The sequence below is a fragment of the Mirounga angustirostris genome, unplaced genomic scaffold (genome assembly GCF_029215605.1).
Source record: "Mirounga angustirostris isolate CCGP_5_RB_7025 unplaced genomic scaffold, mMirAng1.0.hap1 SCAF_4, whole genome shotgun sequence".
Lineage (NCBI taxonomy): Eukaryota > Metazoa > Chordata > Mammalia > Carnivora > Phocidae > Mirounga > Mirounga angustirostris.
Genome location: NW_026991712.1, coordinates 65,679,507 through 65,707,219, shown reverse-complemented (window position 1 = coordinate 65,707,219; position 27,713 = coordinate 65,679,507). Strand labels below are relative to the sequence as shown.

General features: G+C 37.9%; 1 protein-coding gene and 1 long non-coding RNA gene across 5 annotated transcripts in view; both read right to left on the bottom strand.

Annotated features, from left to right (window-relative positions):
- PDE7A (phosphodiesterase 7A) overlaps positions 1 to 27,224 on the bottom strand; it is a 114,239-nt gene extending 87,015 nt beyond the window's left edge. For 3 of the 4 annotated variants that reach the window (XR_010410678.1, XR_010410677.1, XM_064588272.1), the window contains exon 1: positions 26,058 to 27,224. Coding sequence is in view for 2 of the 4 variants with exons in the window: in XM_064588272.1 (XP_064444342.1) it covers positions 26,058 to 26,195 (138 nt within the window). In the remaining 2 variants the exon portion in view is untranslated. The remainder of the gene's footprint in view (positions 1 to 26,057) is intronic. The other variant, XM_045896476.3, reaches the window with a different exon arrangement.
- On the bottom strand, positions 4,913 to 21,230 carry LOC135364104 (uncharacterized). The gene is made up of 4 exons (XR_010410679.1): positions 19,471 to 21,230; positions 19,115 to 19,227; positions 17,899 to 18,043; positions 4,913 to 9,327 (listed from the first exon to the last, which is right to left on the bottom strand). It is a non-coding gene; the product is annotated as an uncharacterized LOC135364104 (long non-coding RNA).
- Positions 27,225 to 27,713: the final 489 nt, after the last annotated feature.

The following is a 27,713-nucleotide window of genomic DNA, read 5'->3' as shown; positions in this document are numbered from 1 at the left end:
TAAAACGTCTGCCTTCGACTCAGGTCGTGGTCCCAGGGTCCTGAGATAGTCCGACTTCGGGCTCCCTGCTCTGAGGGAAGCCTGCTTCTCCCTCTCCCACTCCCCCTGTTTGTGTTCCCTCTCTCTCTCTGTCAAATAAATAAAATCTTTAAAAAAATGATATAATATACTAATACAAAAATATCCAATATTTACGTATTTACAGAACAATATGATTCCATTTGCTTAAAAAGATTTTCATACGTATACACATAACACATATACATATAATACATATCAAGATACCTAGATGTGAACATATTTTCAGGAAAAATATTCAAGAAACCATTAACATTTCTCATCTCTTGGGAATTGGTAAGGGGAGGTTTACTCTAAGCACATTTTACACCCTTCTAAATTATTTAGCTTTACCACAGGAGGTATAACTTTTACAATGATGATGATGATGATATATATATAAGTGGGTTTTAAATTAAAGTATATAGTAATAATAATCTCTGATTCCAGCTTCCAGTAGTTTAAGCCTTAACTTACAGAAGGCATTAAATTTAGAAATCTCAAATACTAATAAAAGCCATTTCAAGACATTCTTATGCAACACTCAATTACCCTAACAGTTTTTTTTCCAGATCATTTCACACAGAAAACTTTTGTTTATTTCCTTATCCTTTAGAGATAAACAGGAAGGATGGGTTTTCATGTACCAAGGTACATTGCTTAATATAATAATGAATCAAAAAAATTCACTGATATGTTTCAGATTCCACATTGCAACTAACCTTTACAAAACTACCATTTCTTGAGTTCTGGCATCATATCAAAGAAAAATATCCATAATTATAATTAAAGGCTACTATTATACACCTCCCTTTTCTGACTACAACTGAGTGGGGCCAGATTTTCTTTATATACTTCTGCCAAATCAACATATTTCGCTAAGTTCAATGCAGAAGTCTATATGAGAACCCAGCAGTTTTCTACTCAACCAGACACTAATGAGATTTGAAAAGCATAAAATCAATACCATTCAATTTTTCCTTGTGAATTAGTCAATTTCTTCATTAAAAAGCTTATTTATGTTAATATGTAACTCATATTGTTATTTGTAAATAAATAGAATTTGAATTTTTTCTCAGTTTTATTTCCTAATACAAAAAATATCAATACATAAAGCCCATTTAAGCAAAAACTCTCTGGAGTCTTCAACAACTTTTTAGAATGGAAAGGAGTTCTGAAACCAAAAATTTTGAGATTCTACAGACCAAAAGGCAAACAGCTGTGAACAATTTGTTTACAACAGTGATGAATGAACTATAACATGTGGGGTGGGGGTAATGAAATATTATAGATACTAAATTTGTTTTTAGATGGAATTCAAGTATTTTTGTTAAAGTTGATGAGAAAAAAAAGTATTTCAAGTTTTTATATTAACCTACATATTTACATTTCCAGTGTCTTCCTTTCTTCCTGTGGATCTGAGTTACCATCTGGTATCCTTTCCTTCTTTTACTATTTCTTGTAAGTCATGTCTGCTTGCTACAAATTGTCTGTCTTTGCATATCAATGTATTTATTTCACCTTTATTTTTGAAGGACAGTTTTGCTAAATAGAATTATTCATAGACAGTCTTTTTTTCTTTCGGCACTTTGGATATGTCATCCCATTCTAACCTCCAGTGTTTCTGATGACAAGGCAGTAATTAATCACACTGATGCTCCCCTGTATGTAGCAAGCTATTTTTTTCTTGATTTTCAAGATTTTGTCTCTGTCTTTTAACAGACTGACTATGCTGTTTCTAGGCATAGGTCTCTTTGTATTTATCCAACTGACGTTCCATGAACTTCTGGATGTGTAAAGTTTTTCATCAAATTTGGAAAATTTTCCAAAAGGCTATTTTCTGCACCTTTCTCTCTCCCCATTTGGGGCTCCCAGTACAGATATGTTGTATGCTTGATGTTTTCCCCAGATCGCTGAGGCTCTGTTCCTTTTTCTTCATCGGTCTTTCAGATTGAATCATATCTATGGGTCTGTCTTTAAATTCACTGATTCTTTTTATTAGCACCTCAAAACCACTGTTGAACCCCTGTAGTGAATTTTTCATTTCAGGCATTGTATTCTTCAAGTCTAGAATTTCCATTTGATATTTTTTTAACTTTTTACTTTGGAATAATTTAGATTTACAGAAAAATTGCAAAGATATTACACAGAGTTCCTGTATATACTTCACCCAGCTTTCCCTAATGTTAATATCTTATATAAGCATGGTACAATTTGTCAAAAGTAAGAAATTAACACTGGTTCAAAACTATAGTCTTTATTCAGATTTCATCAGTCTCTCCACTAATTTTTCCTTTTCTGTTCCAGGATCCAATGCAGGATACCACATTGCATTCAGTCATCATGTCTCTTGGGCTCCTCTGATTTGTAATAATTTCTCAGTTTTTCCTTGTTTTTCATGACCTTGACAGATTTAAAGAGTACTGGTCAGGTGCTCTTATAGAATGATCCTCAGTTTCACTTTGCCTGTGTTTTCTCATGATCAGACTCAGACTATAAGTCTTGGGAAAGACTACTACAGAGGTAAATTACTCTCTCATGACATCATATCAAGGGTAGGGTGTTTTTTTTTTTGGCTATTGTTTTTATTATTTTTATACCCTCATCCAGAAACTCCATTTGTTGACTTATAATTTCCTTTATTTAAACATGGTTCCCTTTAGTTCTTATAACAAATTTATAATAGTTTAAGTCTTTATTAAATCCCAAATTTGGGGACATTCAGAGAAGATTCTTTTTTACTGCTTTTTTTTCCTGTGCATGAGTCACACTTCACTGCTTCCTTACATGGCTTGTAATTAAACCTAAGGATTTTATATAATATAATGTAGCAACTCAGGATTCTGATTCTTTTCCCACATATAGGTGTTGTTGCTATCTTGTTTACTTCTTTCATTTTGTTTAGTATCATGCCTGGGCTAATAAATACGTAAAATCTTTCTCCCTGAGGTATGCAGTCACTGATATCTCTGCTCAGTTTTAAATATACTGTTTTATTTTTAAGCCTGGTTTCCTAGGGGTTATCCCTTTGCATCACTTAGGGGTCAATCTGTGGTTAGACAGAGTTTATCTCAAAAACCTCGAGCCACTAAGGCTCCCACCCGTGCCAATGGATATGTGTGTGGGTAAGGGGAGCTCATTCGAAGTTCAGTCTTTTTTCAAGTTTGCCCCAGGTTTATCTTTCCATAGGGCCCTTTCAAGTCTCCTGGGTGCATGAATGCAACTTCAGGGTCAGTCAAAAGTATGTGAATACCTTGGGCCTTCCCAGGTCTTTCCTGTGCTCATATGCAGCCTCAACCAAGAACGTTTGCCTCAAATAGTACTGCAAGCCCCTGCTATTCGAGCTGAGCCATTGGCCCTCCCTTGTACTTCTGAAAATGATGCCACTGGACATCACCCACCACTCCGAAGAACTGACCCCCTTCAAGCTGAAGTCTTTCTGCCCTGCTTCTTGCCGGCAGGATCTCCATGCCAATCAAGCTGGGTCAGAGTGGGGTGGAAAGTGAGTAGTCCCAAGCTAGAATGTCACAGATTCCCATTTCCCTTTTTGAAGTTCAACAGCATAATACTTGAAAGTTTTATACAATTGGTCTCTGGTCAATCTCCAAAGTACTGAAATGGCTGCCGCAGAAACGTTACATAGAAATAAAAATCCTATTCAAATATTCATACTGTTTGGACCAGTAATCTCAGTTACATAAAACCATCCTAAAGAATTAACCCCAAATCATCGAGAAAGCTGTGTAAAGCATGTTCCCACAACGTTGTTTCTCCTTTATAGTGCCTCCCTTACAGCTAGGGGGAGCCCTGTGACTAAGTTCTCACCAAGGCCACGCGAATGGAAGAGATACCACAACTTCCTCCTCATCTCCTCCAGAGTAAACTGCCCTGAACTTCATGTCTTTCCCCTTCCCTAAGGCCCAAGTTTGGATTGGTAGCAACTCATGGACAACCACGACAAATGGATCCCTGTATTACTTCATGGAATGGAATCACTTCACCAACATATACCTGTTGCCAGGCTATTATAACACAACAAAATAAAATGTTATATTACTAAGTGACATTATAAATCCATGCTTTTAAAAGAAACACATTCCAAAAAGCTACAAAATTAAATGTACTGATTCATCACAGCTATCTTAAAATATGTATGTAAAAATGGCAAATACATAAAAATAACGGTGTTATGGTGGGATTATAAGTTTTCCTTTTCAAACTTTCAAAAATATTAATTTTGATAATTTCAAAAGTTGAAACTGTTTAATTAAATTGGTTAATTAAATGTTTTAAGGAATCTTTAACCTATACACTTTTATATTTGTATGAAACATGGATCCTCTGGCCAATGTTCAAATTCAAGATGCCTATCTGCAATCCAGCCGCTGTATTCTTTCTTTAATAAATGAAAAATTATCTACTTATGTTCCTCAAGGGCACTACTAGCTAGGAACCTTGGCCAAATAAGACTGACTCTGTATAACTAAACTTTTTCTACTTAAAATAAAAAAAAAAAAGGCTTTTCGCTTCATCTTTTATATTTGTATTTCTTAAGAGGAAACAAAGTTTCAATGCAAAGGGATATAATGGAAAACCAACAAAAAGCTTTATGCATTTTCTCATCCAGCAGCTTCCATCAACCTAAAAATATATCTGAAGGATGAAAGCTGGCCCCACTATGAAAAGCATAGCTTTTAAGATTAAAGCTACCCCCACCAAAAAAACCCAAGAAACTGAAACAGCCCAGCCCAAAGCAAAATAGAGCTGCTAAAAACTTTGCTGTCCTCTCATATTTTAAACTATACAATACCTCTAAAAATGCAGCTAATTTATACAGTGTTTTGATACCTCCAAACTTCCCAATAATTAAATTTAAGGCTTGAACAAGGGAAATGTACATGAACTCTACAAAATATAACTACACATTTGTCTATTAACAAAAAAAGTGGCCTTGACTCCCTCTAACAAGATGTACCACAAAACATGAATCACCAGCCACTTGTGGCTCCAGAGTACTTGAAATAGTGCTTGTCAGAACTGAGATGTGCTCTCCAAAAATAAAATGATAAAAATACATCATTAACATCTTTTTAATACCGATTACATGTTAATATTTTGGATATAGCTGGTTAAATAAAATATACTAAAACTAATTTCACCTCTTTCATTTTATTGTTTAAAATGTGGCTCCAGGGAAACTTCAAATTACATATGGGGCCACCCTATATTTCTATTATCCCTGGTGTTCTACCTGAACAAACCAGTCTAGTTCCTAACAAGGAAATTTTATAGCCATTTTATAGCCATTTTCTCTTGGTTTGGTACTCTCTAGTTCCATACTTTTATCCTAAAAACAAAGAGGTTGACCTAGGATTATGTCCTACACAATACTGAAGATAAGGGCTGCCTATAGTCATCTGGTTACTCAACAACAGGGATCTAACCTATCACAAGGGAATAGAACCAATACCACTTCAAGACACTCTCCAGAAATCCATCAGCCATCAAAGAGTGAAAAGTGACCACCTTGAGATGGCATAAGAGGCTTTAAGACAGAAATGACTAGCTTGCACAGCAGGGTGTGAGGCGGCACTGTGGGAAGGGGGGGTTGGGAAGGAGGGTGCATAAAGCAGAAAGCTGGACTCTAGGACTGAGTCACAGACAGAACCTCATAAGGGTCTGACGTACTTCTTACATTTGCTGAGTATCTACATTGTGTGAAGCACTGGGCTTAACACAGCTAAATAAACAGCGTCCACTCTTAAGGCGCTCATAATCTAATCAAACTGAAGTCAGGACAGATCAGTGTATAAGGCCAGGTGTTTTGACACTTAATCCTGGGCTGCAACCTTAAGGACTGAAATCAGAGATAGTTAATAACAAATCAGTAGACAAAAAACTGCAGCTAAATGGATTCAGTAGGTAAGGAAGGTTATGGTTAAATGGGTATCATGATGAATGGACTCTGAGAACCCTTTGAAATGTTACATATGGGGCTTTTGTGTGTGTGTGTGTGTAAGAATTCATAGCCATCAACAGATGCTCTGAGGTAATGGTCTCCAAACTTGTAATGCATTTATTTATGAACTGTATACATCTACTTTTATGTACTCTATGCAACATGAATAAAATTAGGATCTAAAACAATAAGGCTAAAATAAGTTCTAAAATTTTATTTTTTTATCTTCAATGGCTTTTCTTGCATAGCCCACATGAATCCTGCTCTAAAGGAAATTTAAAATTTAAAAACCACTGATGGGGAAGTATGTGTGGAAAGCCTCGACAGTTATCAGAACTACACCTCAACTGGAGATGAGCTGAGGCCAACCACAAAAATCCTTGAAGTCACTTCCAGAAAGTTTTTCTCTGAAAATGAATTGAGTATTTTCACTCTGAAACAAAGGAAAAATGAAAATGTTGGTTCTACACATGTCAGGTAATATATATTTTGCTTTCATCTTCAATTTGTCCTCCTTCATGTTATATTTTAAGCCACTAAAAAAAACCTTTTAAATGTAAGAGAGACATTATCTTTAAAAACTGAGATTTTAGAAAAGCTATGTAAAATGAGTTCTATGTTCCAATTTTCTTACTAGTAAAAAATCTGAGGTAGTATCACTAAATTTAAAATATTGCTTGAGGGAGAGATTGTGTGCTGTTTTAACAGTGAGTGCTTCCGTAGTACATTCAGAAAATCTCAAGTCAATCATTTTCAATATACTTTTCCAAGCATGAAATTTTTTGCCTCCAAGTTCACATTTCAGTTCTAGAAAAATAGGTAATGGATATAGACAAGCCACAGAAAATAGCTAGCAGGTAATTAATAATAAACATCTATTTCAAGTTTAATATCAATAAAAATGCAAGAAATGGAAACTAAAAATATCAGCAAGGTATGAAAAGGCACTCACATACTGCTCATGGAAATATAAACCGATACCACCTTTCTGGAAAGGAAATCTGACAGTATGCTCTGATCTAGTAATTACATTAGGAAATGATTTCAAAATTTAGAGAAAAACTTGTATATGAAAATGACATCACAATATTTCTGCACAGAAAATGATTGGATGAATATGTTCTAAAATGTTAACAGTGTTTCTGGGTGGTAGGGCGACAGGTGGTGTTTACTTTCCTTTTTTTTTTTTTTTTAGTATATTCCATTTTTTAAATAAGCATGTATTAACTTTAACCCTCCCCCGAAAAATTCAAGTTTCTTTTTAGAATTCCTTTTAACAAATATCACCCAGTTCTTCCTAAAGAAACAAATAAGTATCTGCTATTTCTATTCCAAATAAGAGAGGGCTCCTATTCTAATCCTTGATATTTAGCTCCCCCTCACCAAAAGCATTCAGCCCCCGACTCAAGTACAGCAGAGAGGAGCGCTAGTCAAAGACAGATCTAAGTTCAAATCCTAGAAACACCATTTAGAGTTGTGTTACTTTGGGCAAGTTTTCTAAACCTCAGAGAATTCTTAAATAAGATTACCTAAATTTAGAGATTCAGATAGTTTCATACTACAGTGGGCAGCTCAGAAAGGGTATAAGGATGAAGGTGGAATTTTAAGGGGAGGGAGTAGGTGGGACTATAAAATGAAATTACAGGAATACAATCTGGGATTCATCCCAGAGACAGTTATGGTGACATGATCTGACATGACAGCATGAGACTAAACGAGAAAATTTTTCTTCATCCTTCTGTAGTGAACACTTCCTGTGTGTTGCACGCTAGGGACACGGCACTGAACAGGGTAAACAAGATCCCTGCTTCCTGACCACACATTCTGTGGTGGCAGGGGTGGGGAGTAAGGTGGGGGTGGAAGGCGGAGACAGACAAATCAGTCGAGTTAGTGGTGTGTGCCACAAATAAAACAAGGTAAGAGGACAGCTGGGGGTGGGGTGCTGTTTTAAATAGGGTGGTCAGAGAAGACTCCTCTGCAGAGTGGGGTGCGACCGGAAGGACAAGGAGCCATGACAAGATCTTGAGATTGAGAGAAGAACAAGAGCAAAGTCAAAGATGGGACCAAACCTGGCGTGTTCACAGCAAAAAGACCACTGTGGAAGGAGGGAACTGAAAAGTTAGCAGGTGTGAGATTACATGGGGCCATAGCGCGAAAAGGAGTTTGAATTTTATTTTCACTGTGATAAGAACCCACTGATGTTTCAGCAAGTGGCACGAGCTGACTGCATTTAAAAAATTACTTCAACAGATCTGAGGAGAGAGAATTCTAGTGACAGGATGCTATCACAGCAGGCCAAACACACCTTAACTAGGCAGGACTGATAGCACGAGTGGGGGCGGAATTGCGCAGAATTCCCACAGAGGCTGATTCAGCTCTATCTTCAAACCAAGCACAAAGGTTTCTCTTTCTAAATCCTGCCCTGGTTCTCCCAGCTCAACTGGGCCACTACTAAACTTCATATGCTATCTTAATGAGAACATGTATCAAGTGTACTGCAATTTTATATTTACAAAGCTGTCCTTCCTACTAGACCAAGCTCCAAGATACACCCAGCAGAGTACCTGGCATATAAATGTGCTCAGTAAATGTCTGCTGATTGAAAGAACAAATACATTTAAAATAATCAAAGCCATTTGTACTCATTTCCTAGGGCTACTGAAATAACACAAACTTTGTGGCTTAAAACAACAGAAATTTATTTTCTCTCAGTTCTGCAGGCTTGAAGTCCAAAATCAAGTGTTGGCAGGACAGGGCCATGTTCCTTCTGAAGGCTTCAGGGAAGAATCCTTCTTTGCCTCTTAGGAGTTTCTGGTGTATCACAGCAATCCTTTGCGTTCCTGGCTTGTAAACTGCATCACTCCAATCTCTGCTCCATCTTCACGTGGCCTCCCCTGCGTGTGTCTCTGTGTGTCCTCTCAGAAAGACATCAGTCATTGGATTTAGGGCCTGTCCTAATCCCATATGACCTCATCTTGATTATATCTGCAAAGATCCTTATTCCAAATAAGGTCACATTTTGAGGTTCCAAGTAGACATGAATTTTTGGTGGACACTATTTAACCCACTGTGCCATTCAACACCACAATGGATTACCTTATAAAGTGATAATCTCATTCCAAAAATGTTCAAGCAAAAACTGAGTAGCCAAGGGGCGCCTGGGTGGCTCAGTAGTTAAAGCGTCTGCCTTCGGCTCAGGTCTTGATGCCAGGGTCCTGGGATCGAGCCCCGCATCGGGCTCCCTGCTCCGCGGGAAGCCTGCTTCTCCCTCTCCCGCTCCCCCTGCTTGTGTTCCCTCTCTCGCTGTGTCTCTGTCAAATAAATAAATAAATAAATCTTAAAAAAAACAAACAAACAAGAACAAAAAACTGAGTAGCCAAAATGGATGTTCAACAGAAGAGATTTCTATATTGCCTCTGTGTGTCCTTTAAAACCTCTGTGGTTTCAGTTTACTTATCTGTATGTTGAGGAAACTGATTTTTATAGTCTCTTCTAATATTAACGTTCTGATTCTGGGTCATAAATCTTCTTGACCACTTCTTACATTTTATAAATGTTATGCTAATAGAGAGACCCTTAAATACATGAATAAATTAAATTATAGCAGAAAGCTTACCTTCTCAGTTCTGAAATAGGCAAAATAGTTTTTGTAAACCATCTGCCACCAAACTTACTTCATTTTCCCATTAAAAATGCAGTGTATTCCTCCATACATCAAAGGACTGTACTTCCATTTTAATAAACCACTTTGAATACCTACTATGTGCCACTGAACAACCCACTTCTGACCCACCTATTTATACTTACTAAATTATTAGCTAACTAGACCTTCATTATTTCTACATAATAGACATGTCACTTAATGGTAAGTTTTTTAAAAATAGCTTTACCGATTTCTCTTATTACAAAAGTGATATATTTTTACTGTTTAAAAAAAAATTCACAAGTACAAAGATAGTAAAAATCACCAGAAGTCCCAGTCCCAAAGATAGCCACTGTTAACATTTTGCTGACCAACCTGTCAGACTTGTACTGGTGTATATCTTTCATATTTTTATTTACAAAAATCAGATGTTATGTAGAAAGCTACATAAACAGGCTAATACACATGCTACTCTGCAGCTGGTATTCTCCCCAAATTGTTATGCATACCTTTCTAAGATGAATATGGATATACAGCATCATTTTACTGGAGAGGGTTTTATGCTGAATTAAAACAACATATTCTAACCAACTGCCACACTGATGAGCACTGAAATAATCTAAATATCCATCATTCCAGTGTTGCAAATTGTTACCAAAATAATTTATGCACGTTTTAGCAAATTTTTGCAACTGCCCCTTTAAACAAATTCCATGACAAAAAGGGTAGTAGTCACACTTAAAATTTGGATTTGTAAAGATCTACTGCCCTCCCACAATGCTGAATCAAATGATGCTCCCAGCTCTGTATATAAGAATACCCATTTTCTCATACCCTGCTAACACTGGGTTTTGTCAGTCTTCGCCAATATGAAAATATGATTCCTCTCACCAAAAATACTTTTTTTCTTTTTATCTTTCTTCTTTTTTTTTTTTTTTGCATTTCCTTTGTTACTAGCGTAAACATGTTTTCCTACATTTGTATTTATTCCTGGAGCTGAGTCTTCTGCCAATTTTCTAATGAGTAGTCTTTATTTTTTCCTATAGGTCTTTTTCTTTTTCCCTATAGATCTTATTTCTCTTATGCTGTTAAAAAAATCCTTCAGCAACAAGGCAAAGATGTTTCTTCTCCCATTCCTTTTCCTAGCTAATGCATATCCTAGCTAATGTAATAAGACAAAAAAAGGAAACACGGTATAGATAGGAAAAGACATAAAACTGTGTTTGTTTATGGATGACATGACTGTCTACGTAGAAAATCTGAAAGAATAGGGAAAAAAAAAAACCCTCCTGGAACGAATGAGTGCTTATAGCAAGGTTAAAGGATATAAGGTTAATATACAAAATAACTTCTTTCCTGTATACCAGAATGAACAAATGAAATTTAAAATTTAAAACTTAATACCATTTACATTATCACTCCCAAAAATACTTAGGTATAAATCTAACAAAATATGCACAAAATCTATATGAGAAAATGACAAAACTCAGATGAGTAAAATCAAAGAAGAACTAAATAAATGGAGAGTTATTGCATATTCATTGATAGGAAGATTTAATATTGTCAAAATGTCAGTTCTTCCTAACTTGATCTAGTTTCAATGCAATTACAATCAAAATTCCAGTAAGTTATCTTGTGGATATCAACAAACTAATTTTAAAGTTTACAGAAATATGCAAAAAGATCCAGAGTAGCCAACACAATATTGAATGGGAAAAACAAAACTGGAGGACTAACACTACTGGACTTCAGACTTATTATAGAGCTACAATAATTAAAACAGTGTGGTACTGGTGAAAGAAGAAACAGATCAATGAAACAGAACAGAGAGCCAAGAAACAGACCCACAGAAATATACCTAACTGATCTTTGACAACAGAACAAAGGTAGTCTGAAGCAAAGATAGTCTCTTCAACCAATGGTCCTGGGACAACTCGACATCCACATGAAAAAATGAATCTAAACACAGACCTTAACCCCTTCACAAAAATTAACAAAATGGATCACAGACCTAAATGTAAAATACAACACTATAAAACTCCTAGAAGAAAACAAAAAAAGCCCAAATGACCTTGGGTATGGCAATGACCTTTTTTAGATACAATACCAAAGGCACAGTGCATTAAAATTAAATTGATAAGTTGGACTTCGCTAAAATTTAAAACTTCTGCTCTGCAAAAAAACAATGTCAAGAGAAAGAGATGACAAGCCACGGAATGGGAAAAAATATTTGCCAGACACATGTTTTAAAAGATTGTTATACAAAATATCCAAAGAACACTTAAAACTCAATAATATGAAAATAACTCAATTAAAAAATGAGCCAAAGACCTTAATGGACACTTCACCAAAGATATACAGATGGCAAGTAAACATAAAAAAATGCTCTACATCATATGTCATCAGGAAAATGCGAATTAAAACAACAATGAGATACCACTATACACCTATTAGAATAGCTAATCTAAAACACCGACAACACCAAACGCTGATGAGGTGTGGAGTAACAGGACTTGTCATTCATTATTGGTGGAAATGCAAAATAGTACAGCCACTTTGGAAGATAGGTTGGTGGTTTCTTACAAAAACTAAACATACTTTACCCCTATGACCCTGCAATCACATTCCTTTGGTATATATCCAAAGGAGTTGAAAACTTAGGTCCACACAGAAATCGGCACACAGAGGTTTGTAGCAGTTTTACTCCTAAGTGCCAAAACTTGGAAGCAACCAAGATGTCCTTCAGTAGGTGAACGGAAAAACGGTGGTACATCCTGAGCCAACAAACTACTACTCAGTGCTAAAAAGAACTGAGCTATCAGGCCATAAAAAACCAGAGAAGAACCTTAAATGCATGTTATTAAGTGAAAGAAGCCAATCTGAAAAGGCTGGGGATTATATGAATCCAACTATATGACATTCTGAAGACAGCAAAACTAGAGACAATAAAAGTATCAGTAGTCGCTAGGGGCTGCAGTGGAGGGATAATTAGGAAGAGCATAGAGGATTTTAGGGCAATGAAAACACTCTGTATGATACTACTAATGATGGATACATACTATATATTTGTCCAAACTCATAGAATGTACAACACCAAGAGTGAACCCTAATGTATAGTATGGACTTTGCATGATTATCAATATAGGTTCATCAATTGTAACAGATGTAGCTGTCTGGTGGAGGGTGTTGATAATGGGGGAGGACTATACATGTGTTGGGGCTGGAGGCATATGGAAAATCTCTGTACATTCCTCTTAAATTTACTGTGAACCTAAAACTGCTCCAAAAAAATTAAGTCTTTAAAAAAGGTTTGCTTTTTGGAATAGCTTCACTGTTTTTCTTAGAATTTTCTTAAAATGTTCACTATAAAGAATTCAAGGAAAAAGTAAATGAAGAAAGTAAAAAAATTATCAAAAAATTCCATCACCTACCATTTCATACATAAAAGGCTACAGAGTGAGCAATTTGTATATCAGGAATATTAATTATTTTATTCCTCAATGTGAAAAAAGCTTTACTCTTAATTTTTCAAGTATAGGTGGAATACATCTTTCTTTATAAAAGGTTATTCCTGTTGCATATAAATCTCATTTCAACAAATCAAATGGAATCTTCCCACCTGGCCCATTATACTTTCAATAATGGTTTTGCTTTATCTCTTACTACATTTTAAGAAATAACTCAGATATGTTTTAAATTGAATATGTTTGTACTCTAACTTGTTCAAATAATCACTGGACTATACATAGATGCTTTGCTACTCAAAGAATAATGGTCAGTAAAGAAAGACTGCTATTTAAGGAAATTCAAAGATCAATCCTTTTACAAGGAAGTTGGGGATACAGTGAGAAAAGCAACAAAGTTGGGAAGAACTAATTTCAAAACTCTAACTTCTCCACTTTCTAACTGTGGGATCTTGGGGAAATCACTTAACCTTTCTAAATCTCAACCATCAAATCTTTAAAATGACTTATAGGGTCCCTTTCAAGTATTAATATTCTGATTCCATTTCCAAAGAAGTCCTAAAATGATTAAGTATGAAGACCTAGGATTAAGAGCAAGCAAATACCAGGGAAAAAGAAGTTGATGTATGAAGTATTATTTCTATATGTCTATGGAAAATGCTAAAATACAGCAACAAGATAATAACAAGGTGAAATATAGTAAACCAGTGGTCTACAAACTGGGGCATGCATGTACAGCGCTTAGAAGTACAAGAGCATGGAGGGGCGCCTGGGTGGCTCAGTTGGTTAAGTGACTGCCTTCAGCTCAGGTCATGGTCCTGGAGTCCCGGGATCGAGCCCCGCATCGGGCTCCCTGCTCAGCAGGGAGCCTGCTTCTCCCTCTGACCCTCCCCCCTCTCATGTACTCTCTCTCTCTCTCTCATTCTCCCTCTCTCAAATAAGTAAATAAATAAATCTTTTAAAAAAAAAAAGTACAAGAGCATGGAGAGTTTCAAAGAAATTGATTTCTCAGCTCTCAACTTCCATATGTACAATTTTCTAGAACCATTCTGCTAATCCAGTATATCAGTTTTCATTTACCTCCTCTCCCCTTTCATCTCTACTCCCCCTACCATCTCACAGAGGAACCTGCAACACTCAACACTTCCCTATACTTACTGTGGAGCTGTTGTCTAACAACATCTAACGAGCCAAAATGAGAGTTCAAAATACCCATGGTGACAAAGTTAATGATTCTACAGACTGGGATATCCAATTTTTTTTTCAAGTAAAGGGGGCACCAATTCTGACTTCCATGAATATAGAAGTTAAACCAAATCCAGTTGTTGCTTCACTAAGTAATAAAAATAATCTCGATTATCGATCACTTCATTGTCAAGTTGGAAGAACGGGTGATATTACTAAAATAAAGCCCTTTTTATTCATGAGATTTCTCAATATTTCCACTATTAAAATAAAAGAGGAAGAAAAGCAATGCAAAACACCATCTTCTCTAATAGTATTTATAAATAAACTATAATTATGAAATAATTTAAAATAGAATCCATTTCTAATAAAATTTTACTGTTTTATTTAATACTTTTTAAATTTTATAATTCATATGTTGTTTTGTCTACTGGCTATAACTGTATTGCTAACTGAAACCAAAATAAATTTGATACAGCCTTATGAGCAAAGAAAATTCAATTTTAAATTTAAAATTTTAAGATTTTATTTATTTGAGAGAGAGAGAGATAGCATGAGCAGGGGGAGGGGCAAAGGGAGAGGAAGCAGAACTCCCTGATGCAGGACTCGATCCCAGGACCCTTATATCATGACCCGAGCCAAAGCCAGATGCTTAACTGACTGAGTCACCCAGGTACCCCAAACATAGGAAATTTTAAATGGTTTTAATTATAATTGTTTTTGCACAGAACTTAGAAGAACTGGGTGACAATTAACACAATGCATTTTTTATTCCCATTCACTAAATTCATGAATTTACTTTCATTGTTGAAAAGTATGATGTGTGATTGGTAAAATGCTTTCAAGTATAAAAGATAATATGTAGTGACAGAAAAAATAGGTGTTCAAGAGAAAAATAAGGAATATAAAAATTCTGACTGTTAAAATTAAGATATTGTTCACATATTTTTTTAAGTAGATGATGGAAAATATCAAGTTGTTAAAAATTCCCTGGATGTATTTTAAATTGTGATTTAAGTAATACACCAAAAATTATATCATTTACAAATACTGAAACTTAGAGGAAAAGTTGTTTTTGTTTTTGTTGTTTTTTTTAAAGTAGGCTCCACACCCAGCATGGAACCCAATGTGGGGCTTGAACCCATGACCCTGAGATCAAGACCTGAGCTGAGATCAAGAGTCAGATGCTCAACTAAGCCACCCAGGGACCCCTAGAGGAAAAATTCTTAATGTGTGAGAAGGTATATAGTTTTTTGTTGTTTTTCCAGTTCTTTGGAGGGGTATATGAGCAAAAAACCCTGATAGTGAAAGTTAGAATGTATCATTTGTCCTAACCTTCCTAAGATATTGCCTACTGGATATTCCCACCTGGATGCTCCCCAGATACTTGAACTCAGCATTCTCAAAGCAAATTTATTATCTCTTCCCCCCGCCCCACATAAACATTCACACACACACACACAGAAAAACAAAACCTGCCTCCTCTTCCTATCTGTATTTTTGTTACTAGCTTCATGATCTACCTGGTCTCCCAGACTAAAAAGGTAGGAATTTTTTTTTTTTTTTTAATCTCCCACATCAAATCATAAACTCTCTAGTCCTTGTGCCATGGTCATTGTTTATGGCCTCCTCATGAGCTATCATCAAATAGCTCTTCAAAACATTAACTATACTATTTTTTTTTTTTAGTATAGTTGACACACAATGTTTCAGGTGCACAACATAGTGATTTGACAAGATTATACATTATGCTGGTCTCACCACAAGCGTAGCTACCATCTGCTCCCAAACATCCCTATTACAATATCAGTGACTACATTCCTTATGCTACACCTTTTATTCCTGTCAATTATTCATTCCATAACTGGAGAAGCCTGTATCTCCCACTCCCACTACCCATTTTGCCCAACCCCTCACTCCCCTCCCCACTGGCAACCACCAGTTTGTTCTCTGTGTTTAGAAGTCTGATTCTACTTTTTATTCTTTTTTTAAAAAAGATGCCACTTCTGAGTGAAATCATATGGTATGTATCTTTCTCTGACTTATTTCACTTAGCATTATACCCTCTAGGTCCATCCATGTTGTCTCAAATGGCATGAGCTGATCCTTTTTTATGGCTGAGCAATATTCCATTGTGTGTATATGTGTGTGTATAAACCACATCTTCCTTATCCATTTGTCTATCAATGGACACTTAGGCTGCTTCCATATCTTGGTTATTGTAAATAACGCTGCAAGAAACATATACCTTTTCAAATTAGTGCTTTTGTTTTCTTTGGGTAAATACCAAGTAGTGGAATTACTGGATCGTACAGTATTTCTATTTTTAATTTTTTGAGGAACCTCCATACTGTTTTCCACAGTGGCTGCATAAATTTATATTCCCACCAACAGTGCACAAGAATTACTTTTTTTTTTTTAAAGATTTTATTTATTTATTTGAGAGAGAGAGAATGAGAGACAGAGAGCATGAGAGGGAGGAGGGTCAGAGGGAGAAGCAGACTCCCTGCCGAGCAGGGAGCCCGATGCGGGACTCGATCCCAGGACTCCAGGATCATGACCTGAGCCGAAGGCAGTCGCTTAACCAATTGAGCCACCCAGGCGCCCCAAGAATTACTTTTTCTCCACATCCTCGCCAACCCTTATTTCTTGTCATTTTGATTTTAGCCATTCTGACACGTGTATGGTGATCTCTCATTGGTTCTGATTTGCATTTCCCTGATGATGAGTGACGCTGAGCATCTTTTCATGTGTCTGTCGGCCATCTATAGGTCTTCTTTGGAAAAATGTCTATTTAGGTCCTCTGCCCATTTCTTAATTCATTTAAGAATTGGATTGGTTTTTTTTGGTGTTGAGTTGTATCAGCTCTTTATATATCTTGGATATTAACCCCTTATCAGAAATATCATTTACAAATATCTTCTCCCATTCAGGAGATTGCCTTTTTGTTTTACTGATGGTTTCCTTCACTGTGTAAAAGCTTATTTTGATGTGGTCTGAAGAGTTTATTTTTGCTTTTGTTTCCCTTGCTTAAGGAGACATATCTAGAAAAATGTTGTTACAACTGATGTCGAAGAGATTACTGCCTGTATTCTCTTCTAGGATTTTTATAGTTTCAGGTCTTATATTTAGGACTTTAATCCATTTTGAGTTTATTTTTGTGTATTGTGTTAAAAGGTAGTCCAGTTTTATTCTTTTACATATAATTGTCCAGTGTTCCCAGCACCATTTATTGAAGAGCCTGTCTCTTTCCCATATTCTTGCCTCCTCTGTCATAGATTAGTTGACCATATAATCAAGAGTTTATTTTGGGGTTTCTTTTCTGTTCCATTGATCTACGTCTGTTTTTGTGCTACAGCTTTGTAGTATAACTTGAAATCTGGAATTGCGATACCTCCAGCTTTGTTTTTCTAACAACAATTACACTTAAATTTACTTCTCAACATCTCCCATGGAGATGAAACTACTTTATAATTGTTGGAGGTATACAAAAATACCTGTAATGCATATAATTGAGTTACCCAAAGAAATTACAGAATCATGAAGTTGGAAGGAACCAGAAGAGTCAATCCCCTTGACCATATCCTTACCCAGGTATCTTTCAAGCTGTTGTCTCAATTTAAAATCTCATGAAGTAGCCTGCTCTTTCTCTGGACATCTCTGTCAGAGATCTGGGCCCAAATATAACTTGTTTCACTTTTTCTAGGATTATTGTGATTAAAAAGAAGATTCATGCTAAAAAAAGAACATTGGTAAAATTACACAAAATTCTAAACAAAGAGCTAAAAATTAGTTATAATTTAACATCCAGAGATGTCTTCAGTTAGCATTGGGGGATACCTCTGGCTTTATTTTTCCTTTTTTTGTGAGTATGCATGGTGTATACATATGTATATATTTTGATTTAGTTTTAAACAAAATTGGGACAAACTGTAAATACTCAGTACTAAAATAAAGGAAGGCAATATATTTTTTTATTCAACTGCTAAATTACTTTTCAGCAAATTTACATATATTCTACTAGCATTGTGTAATCTTCACGTTATATACTTATTTTATCATTCTTTTAGTTTACATTTCTTTAATTATTCGTGTGATTAAACACAAGATCTCCCTATTTCCCTATTGTTTCTACCTATTCGTCCTATTCTACTCTCTGCAGTAATATCCTTTTCCCGTGTCGTAAAAGGAAGAAGAGAATGCATAGTCTTTAGGGCCAGGTCAGAATGAACCAGAGTTTAATCCACTTCTACTATCTAGTTGTGTTACCTTGGACAAGTGACATCTTTAAGCTTGTATCTTCTCCTGTATATTAGTGACTGCCCTCACAAAGTAGGAACAAGAGTATAGCAATCAAGAACATGCAACCAATCAAAATCTAAATTAATCCTCCCCTCCTTTTTCTCATTCACGTGGTAGTTCTTCACATACTGGAAGACAGCAATGCTCCATCACCTTTCACCAACCACTCCTCTACCTCCATCCCCAGCTTCTTGGCCCAAATCCTGAGGCTTCCCTTCTCCAAGCTAAATGTCTTCCAATTTCTTCACTCACATATCAAACAACGTGCTTTCAAATCATTTCATCATCTTGGTAACTATCTTCAGAGTATGATTTAACTTAGTCATATCCTCCTAGAAAGTGGCATCTGGAACAAACTTCAGATACGATTTGAAAAGACCAGAATAAAGGTTATCGTTTCAAATAATTACCTGAAATCATCAAATGTGTTTTCCTTATCCACATCTATGAGCCAACAAAAATCTATAATCCATAAACCTGAAAGACTAACTATATTCTACTCACCTTCACCGAGGCAGGCTAGGTTAAAAGTAAGGGTGTGGAACATGACAGGTGCTTCTCAAAGTTCTTGTGATGCCTTGGGCAAATAATGTATTGTCTCTAAGGTCAGTTTACTCCTTGTAAAAAAAAAAAAAGGTAAAAATGGGAGTAATAGCACTTACATAGAGTTTTTGTAAAGATTAAAAACATCAGTGACAGTATCTGGCATGTGAGGTACTCAAATGAAAACAATTATCACTGAAACTTTAAGCACCATTTATCGAGTACTTTACATGGTCTTGAGCTCGAGTTTGGTCTATCCGAAACATGAATGACAGAGTAGGCTTTGCTGAAACTTAGTTAACCAATTAACAACTCACCTTCTTCCCCCAATTCTCCCTGCCCTGCTTTCAGCCTCTCCTCTCTCTCGCCATCATCTTCAGAAAACGAAGAGCCCTCCCTACCAGCAGGTGGAGGCATGGAGCAGTAATCCAAAATTCCTACTCAAAATTACAAGCAGGAGAAACTTCTGATTTCAACCACAAGATCACTGGCACAGGTCCATTAGGAAGGGAACCTGCCAGCAGTCAAAATGAAGCTCTGCAAGCTTCAAAGGCTCATCTACAAATGTAGTTTTTGTTCCTTTCCTCATATACTACTACCTCATATAGTAAAACTGAATGCAAAAACGTGAGTATCATTTATCTGTGAGTAACCTTTGAAAGACATATTTAACAACAATATAAAAATCAACAAAGTCTATGTTGTGTTTAGGCAAGAACAGGCTATTTAAATGTGGGAGAGAATAAACACTCACTTTTCTCTCAATTCAAATTAATCATAAGATCTGAGCAATCTGTAGAATAAAAAAGTTTTAAGTTGCTGCTAAATTAGAAGATTAAAAAGTAATTGTTGAAGTTTTCTGGAATGGCCAAAGGGAATGTAAGAATGCCCAGATCTTAAAGATCTTTAATCAAGGTACTTCTAACAAAATTAGATTTTATATAAACACAAACACAGTCTTTGGTACAGAAAATTAAATTCCTTAAGATCTGCATGCAATGAGGGTTCTTTATCACCTGAATTTCCTAAGTGTCTTTACTCCAACTAAATGGATATTAATAGTCCTAGGCAAAAATCTGAATTAAGCTAAGCTTTATCAACTTTCTCTTTCTTTAGCTCTTCTCTTCCCAAACTTGTCACTATACCCATCACTAGAAAGACGTTAATTCTCTAAAATTACCTCTGGTTCTTCATGAAAAGAAAAGAAAAAAAAAAAAAAAGGGAAGGAAGGAAGGAATGGTTGAAGCTTACACTAAAGTAGTAGCAGAAATCTTATCAAATTGCCTCAAAGAGAATGGATGGTGCCTCTCTTTTCCACCCAAAGTTGAGTTCCCTACTCTTCGTAACTCCCTGAAAAGGCTTAATATTTTACCTCTTGCAGGACATTTGTGTTTAAAAAAGAATTCTCGAATAGGTAGTATGTACAGCTGATGGAACTCTAAGCATAGCAACAAAGCAACAAAATCTGGGCATAGGTCTAAAACCTCTTCCAATCACGTCCCATAGACTAAATGTGTTCCTGATGAAAACTTATAAACTAGCAATTTGAACACCCTACTCCTCAATCAGAACAACACTCCAAATACACTATAAATTTACATTAATATTGTTTGAACATATATTTGAATTATAGCATAAATATATATTACTTCAGAAGTAAAAGCCAAAACATGATGTTATTAAATTAAATCAAAGTATGAAACATTTCTGAAAACAGAATAACGAAACCAAGATCCCAACAAAACAAGTGTTTTGGGAGTAGACAAGGAGGAAGGTCTCAGCAACTGAGCCACTCCCAGGACATCCCACCGACTATTCACATTATTCCTTGTACTGGCTTCTGAATGTAGATTTGTGAAGAGGCAACTATTATGCTAACAGTAATTTGGAATAATGCACAATTACAAACTGACATTAGATATACAACAGTCCTTACAAATGAGCACAATATATGCAAATGAAATTTGACAAAAGAGGAAATGCAAATGCACAGGAACACTTCAGAAAGTGTATATTTTTGCTTAGTCTAAGTTGAAACAAACTCAGCGTACCACAGTGCATCTACTAACATAAAACATTTCTATAAATGTTTGTAAAACATTTATAAAATAGCTTATTATTTATATATTATAGTAACATATGATTGGAGATGATTGATAATCATTTATCTTAGTACTGTAAAAGGACAGAGCACTCTAGAAAGCCAAAAAATGTTACCTCTTGACCCGACCTAGTGATACCATTCTAAAGACTTTATCAAACATGCAAGAAGGTGTTAAAGTTTTGTGCACAACATCAAGACCTGAAATAGCTCTCACATTCAACATTCAGATAATGTGGTACTCATAGATCAACATGACATCACTACTAATGATCATTAAGTATACATAAAACTATACTGTTCTCTGAGAGTATAGTGGCCACTAGCCATATGCAGCTATTTAAATAAAACTGAATTTACAATTCAGTTCCTCAGTCAGACTAGCCACATTTCAAGTGCTTACCTAGGTATATATGGACAGTGACTATTACACTGGATACTGCAGAGAAGATTTCCATTATCACAAAAAGTTCTATTGGATAGTGCTGACCTACATAATTTCCCAGACCATCCTCTGTCCTCCTCCCCCTACATGCACCCATTTATCTAGAAACATCTACATCATCTTCAGGCTTTGGCTAAGCCTCAACTACTATGTGAGGATTCCCCTGATCTACCCAGGAAATTTGGGTATACCTTCCTGTAGTCTCATTATGCCTTGATAACTCCAATACAAAAATTATGTGACATATAATCATACCATTTTCCCCAACATAATGCTGTAAGCTTCTTTAAGAATCAACTTTTATCCAAGGGATTTTGAACTGTTCTGGCACATATAGGACCTTGATAATTTGTCATATACTAAGAACATTGCTAAAGACAACAGAGACGTACACTATGACTACAAGTAAAAAATGTTTATGTATAAGGAACGTAATGCATCAAAGAAAAACTTGGTTAGGTTGGCAGGCTCCCAAGTGATTTTTTTTTTCAATTACTAATTCTTTACATTTTCTTAGTACTCATCACAAGGAGTCTCATTCTCGGAAGGTATTCAGTAAATATTTGTGGAATAGTTTCTGTATTAAAAAAAAGAAAAAGACACCAAGAATGAACCCTAATATAAACTATGGACTCAGGGTGGTAATGATGCAGCAATGTAGGTTCAGCAATTGCAACAAATGTACTACTCGGAGGGGCGGGGGGGGGGGGGGGGGATGCCGATAATGGGGGAGGTTATGCATGTACCAGGCCAGAAAGCATATGGGAAATCTCTTTACCTTGCACTCAATTATGCTGTGAACTTGAAACTACTCTAAAAAGATGATGTCTTCAAGAAAGAGACCCCAATATTTTGTTCAATAATAATATATACCATCGATTTATGATAAATTTAAAAAATCAGATCACAAATTTCTAACCCAAATATTTCTCTCCAGTGCACAGAAAATCTGACTAAAATAATCACAGGTGCAGTGCTTTGGCATGTCATCAATACACAAACTCAACTTCCACATTACCAAGCACCGACCTATATAAAGCACTATGGACACAGTAGTGAACAAGAAATTTCTTTTTTTAAAGATTTTTATTTATTTATTGGGGTGGGGGGGGAGAGTGAGAGAGAGGAAGAAGCAGACACCCTGCTGAGCAGAGAGCCCAATTCAGGACTTGATCCCAGGATCCTGAGATCATGACCTGAGTCAAAGGCAGATGCTTAAACAACTGAGCCACCCAGGCACCCCAAACAAGACAATTTCTGCCCTCACAATATTTTATCTAAATAAGAACTTTATTCTGCAAGATAAATCTTTAATCTCAGCTATCAACAACAGATATCCTAAAATGGCAAAAACAAGCTTCTCTTATTATTCTGATTTTTCAAATAATTCAAAGAACTCATATTAATCATTTGAGAAAGTAGTACATGACCTGGTTTAAAACAAAAGCTAATGCCTCATTTACTTGGCATTCTTGGGACAGTTGGTATTCCACAGAAATGAATTTTTCAGACAACTCACCCTTATCCATGTAAGCACCAACACTTAAATTGTTTGGCATGGAGATTTTTTTAAGTGGGATCTTTCAATTTTTAAAAACAGATTCAATTAAGTACTATTTTGACTAATAATCATTGTGTTGTACAACACTCAAGCTCCTAAACTGTATGTCCCCAGGGTTCCCTTTTAAAAGTTGCTGGCTTTGAACAGTTTTTCTTCTGATCTCCTGCTTTGGTGTGTCCGCTGTCAACTTTTGCAAGTATCAGTGAGAACCTAATTGTAGCAGCCTCCAACCCCTTCAAATTTGATGTTGCTTGCAACACAAATTTGTCAGAATTTTGCCTAAAACACACAGGCTTTGAGAGGATCATCAAATCTATATTTTGGTTGCTCAGTCTTCTGCTTATTTCCTGAACCTCTTTAAACCAAGTTCCGGATAAATGAGTTACTGCTATACCCTGATAAAAGTCCTTACATTATTTTCATATTTAAAACTGATGCCCAGTCAGATATAACTTCATTACTTATTCACTCATCCAACAAGTATTAAGTACCTACTATGAGATAGTCTCTAATATTACGGTGAAACTGAAGAACTGAAAAGATTGCTAGTTTTGAACAAACTCTAAAATGGAAAGATTCAGAATAATAATTTAATAGCATCTAAAAAAAAAAAGAAAACCAGGTTTGGGATTTTTTTAGGTAGTAAATGAAACTACAAAATCACCTCAGTTTTTTTAAATTTCTGTAGCTTTAGACTTAGGAACTGAAAATTCAAGGGATTTAACCAAACATTTATTGTATAAAGCTCTGAATAAGATTCCCAAATTTTCTTTTCTCTTTTTTTTCTATTACACATTCCCTTCTAGCCCTAGAGAAATCACTAGCAACATGTTTTAGTATTAAATGATAGTCCAAGTCTTGGTAATGATAAATACACCCATTTCAGCCCATGGTTAGTTTATAATCATTTTAATGTTGCGCAACAATGATTAGAAAAAATGTTATAATTCAAGAAACTTTCTGTCCAAATTTCCATAAGTTTCTATATACTTCACTTTGGGGTATAGATTTTTTTTTTTTTTTAAAGTTTTAGGAGTTAGCAAAATTTGGTGTGACTCTACAATATTTGCTTTATCTGCCACAATCATATTTTTAAAATTCCATTACCCATTTAAACCTAAGGCTAGGAAATGAGTCAAGAAGGAGTAGGGCTTAAAATTGGTCTCTGAGGATTAATTAAGACAACAGGTAAAACCCTGGTATCAGCCTTGTTTTAATGCTCTTGGAATCTCCTTTCTCATTCATTTTCTCAGGGAGCACAAGTAACTTTATTTGTATTTTATAATTTTATAAAAGACTACTGATCATCCTTATTATTTATACTGAACTGGAAATGGGTATTAGTTATGTGCCTGTGATCTGAGAAAGTAAAATAATATTGTGAAGTGAAAAAAGTTACTACAGTTAAAAACCTTTAATTACTACCATTAAAAACCTTTTCCAGCAATGCATTAACATTTCTTCAACATTAATTCTGGAACCTGAAAATGCTTTAAGCTTAAGTACTATAAAGCTAGAGCATGGACCTAACTTTCAAAATAACAACGTAGTATTATTTAAGCTATTATAGTAAACCATAAAAGTTGGCTCTGACCTCACTAGCACACCATCTTGTCCTGTGAAATAAGCCTGATTTTAAATAAAAACAATTCACAGAGAAATCCAGATGGTCTCTTGTTATCTCTACCATTTAGGCAAAGAAGCAAATGACAAATATTTACTGGACACACCTATCATAAGCAAAATCTCTACCAGGTGCTATCCACACTACCAATTTAAAAATATATATGCACACAGACCCGGCTCAAGATATTTACAATATAATTGGACAGAGAAAATATGCTTCATAAAAGATACTAATACTAACCAATAGGAAAAAGAAATATATTTGAATTAAAAATTGATCATGAACATGTAACACTCTGGCAGCAGAAATGGAGGGCGCTTGGTTCAGATATAAGCAAAATTGTTTTTGCCTGTTTTAAACCTGGCAATCAAAATCACCCAGAACTAAGGAATTGGGCCAACAGCATCACCATAGAAAAAAACCGAAATTCTCAGGAGCAACTGGTATTGGACCATTCAAAACAAAGTCTTCCTGTGAGTGCGCATTAGTAGTTTCTCTCCTAAAATCTCCTCATCAAATTAAAAACAAAACTGATTCCTGGTTATCAACTTTGCAAAAACCGAAGCTCTTCGGGGAAGCACTCCCGATTCTTGTTTCTTTTACAGCACTTAAGGTCCATCCACAGAACTAAAAGGGGCTGGGGAACAGCGACGAGGAACTGGCCTATTGTTCGAAGAACCGCAGGACCATCCGAACACCACGGGGCGCGCGGGAGCAGGGGGGAGGCGAGGCGCAAACGCGGCACAGGTGTGTGCACGGGAGAAGGGGGACAGGTGTGCCCGAGGCCACAACTAAGGTTAGAGAGCCTGACTTCAAGATCCAGACTTCGAGAAAGGGAGGCAGTCCTTCTCGAAGCTTAAACCGCTGAGCACGGAGGGGGGCGGGCCTGGGGAAGGTCTGAAGGGCTCCCAAAGCCCACCCGGGTTGAGCGGCGGGGGGCGGGGGGAATCAGAGAAGGCCGGGGGTCTGGGTGTGCAAAGCTCGAGGATAAAAGAAAAGGCTCTCGAGTCGAGGGGCCAGCCTAGAAATCCCCGAACAATGGACAATGCTGGGTCTGAGGTAAACGGCTAGGAGACTGGGGGTGTCGCGAAGGTGAACCCGGGTGGCAAGAGGGAAACAAAAGAGAGAAGCCCCCAAGTGTGGGTCCCCGGCGGCGGCGGCGGCAATTACCTGTGAGAGTTGCCGGGGATTGGGGCAGCCGAAGAGCGCGGAGCTGGAGCTGAAGCTGATGGCTCCTCGGCGGCTGAGGACGTGCTGGGGGACCGGCCTGTCCAGGGGCAGCACCGGCAGCTGGTAACATACTTCCATTGAATACGCCCGCCCTGCCCCCGCCCGGCGCCCGCCCAGCCGCGGCTGCCGGCCCCTGCGCTGGGAAGGGGCCGCGGCTCGGGGGCGCCGGGCCGAAGCGGGGGCAGGGCGGGCGGGCGCCGACCCCGGGCCGGGAAGCCGCGCTCACGCCTTCCCCACCCCAACACTCCGCCCGGGCCGCCGGCGGGAAGACGCTTCGGCGGCCGCGGCGACAGTTACGAGGACCGGCGCGCGCCCGGCTCCGGGGTGCAAGCGGGGGCAGCACAGGCAAAGTCGGAGGGGGAACCCTGCCGCCCCGGGGCTCCTCGGCCGGGAGGAGCGGGTCCGGGGAGGGCAGAGCAGAAGCGGAGCAAGGACAGAAGAAAGCGGTGCAAGAAAAGACTGCCGGACCCAGAGGCGAGACCCAGAGCGCGCGGCGCTTGGGACCAGCCACCAGCTCGGGCCGCCGCCACCGTCCTGCCCCTCCCCTCCCCCGGAGCCTGACTTCACTCCGCCGCCGGCGCGAGCCCGGCGTAATTCACACTTTGCAGCCGCGGACCGTGCGCCAACCACGGCCGCCGCCACCGTGACGTCACGACGCCGCGCCGCAGGCCCCGCGCCTCCGCAGCGCCTAGGGAGACGGACTAGCGGCGGGGGGCCAGGGGGGTGGCGGCAACCGCCTTCCTCCACTTCTGCACAGTAAGCTCGGTCTCTGTCCTCTCCAGCCACACGCCGCCCTCCCTCCGCCCCCTCCAAAATCAACTCGCAGCTCCCCCTAGCTCTCCCCTATCTGCCCTCCACCCAAGGCGCGTGCGCACGAGGCCCCACCGTTTGGGGACATTCCCCTTATCTAAGCTAAACTCTTGCTTTCGAGCGCGCTGAGGCTGTGAAGTGGGCTCAGCCTGCGCTACAAGCGATATTTGGCCCTTCTGACCCCAGAAACCCAGAGCACGCGGCGCACTCGCAGCGTTCAGCCTTAACCGCGGGGTCACCGCTGTGCTTCCCTCCTCGATTTCCCATTCTTGGACTTCGCTGGGGACCGCTGCGGCAGTGACGTCAGCGGACCGCGCGGACCCCGTCCTCCCTGCTACGTCACTGCCAGTCCTTTGGCAGGGCCCGGCTGGGGCTCTCCTCAGGCAGGTGCGGGGCCCGAGGGCTGTCCCGGGCCGAGGCGAGGAGAGAGGAGCCGAGAATGCTGGAGTGAGGAGGGGGTGAGAGGGTGGAGGGGAAACACCGAGACTGAGAAAGAAGTGAGAGTATGCCCTGGAAAAAATGAGAAAGGATGATACTGAGAAGACAAAGGAAAAAAGAAGCCTGCATGACCTTTTACCAAACGTGTTTTTCTTTGTTGGCTTTGATTTTTAGAAAGCAGAGGAGAGAGCTTTTGACCTGGTCTGTAAGCTGAATATGTCATTTGCAGGTTCATTTCGTCACATTTTCCCCCAAACTATCAAAGCTTTTCAGTTGCAACCCATTGTTTCAAAGGCATTCCAGCCCCCAGGACGTCAGCCTGAACAAGCTCTTTCCTGCTGGCAAAAT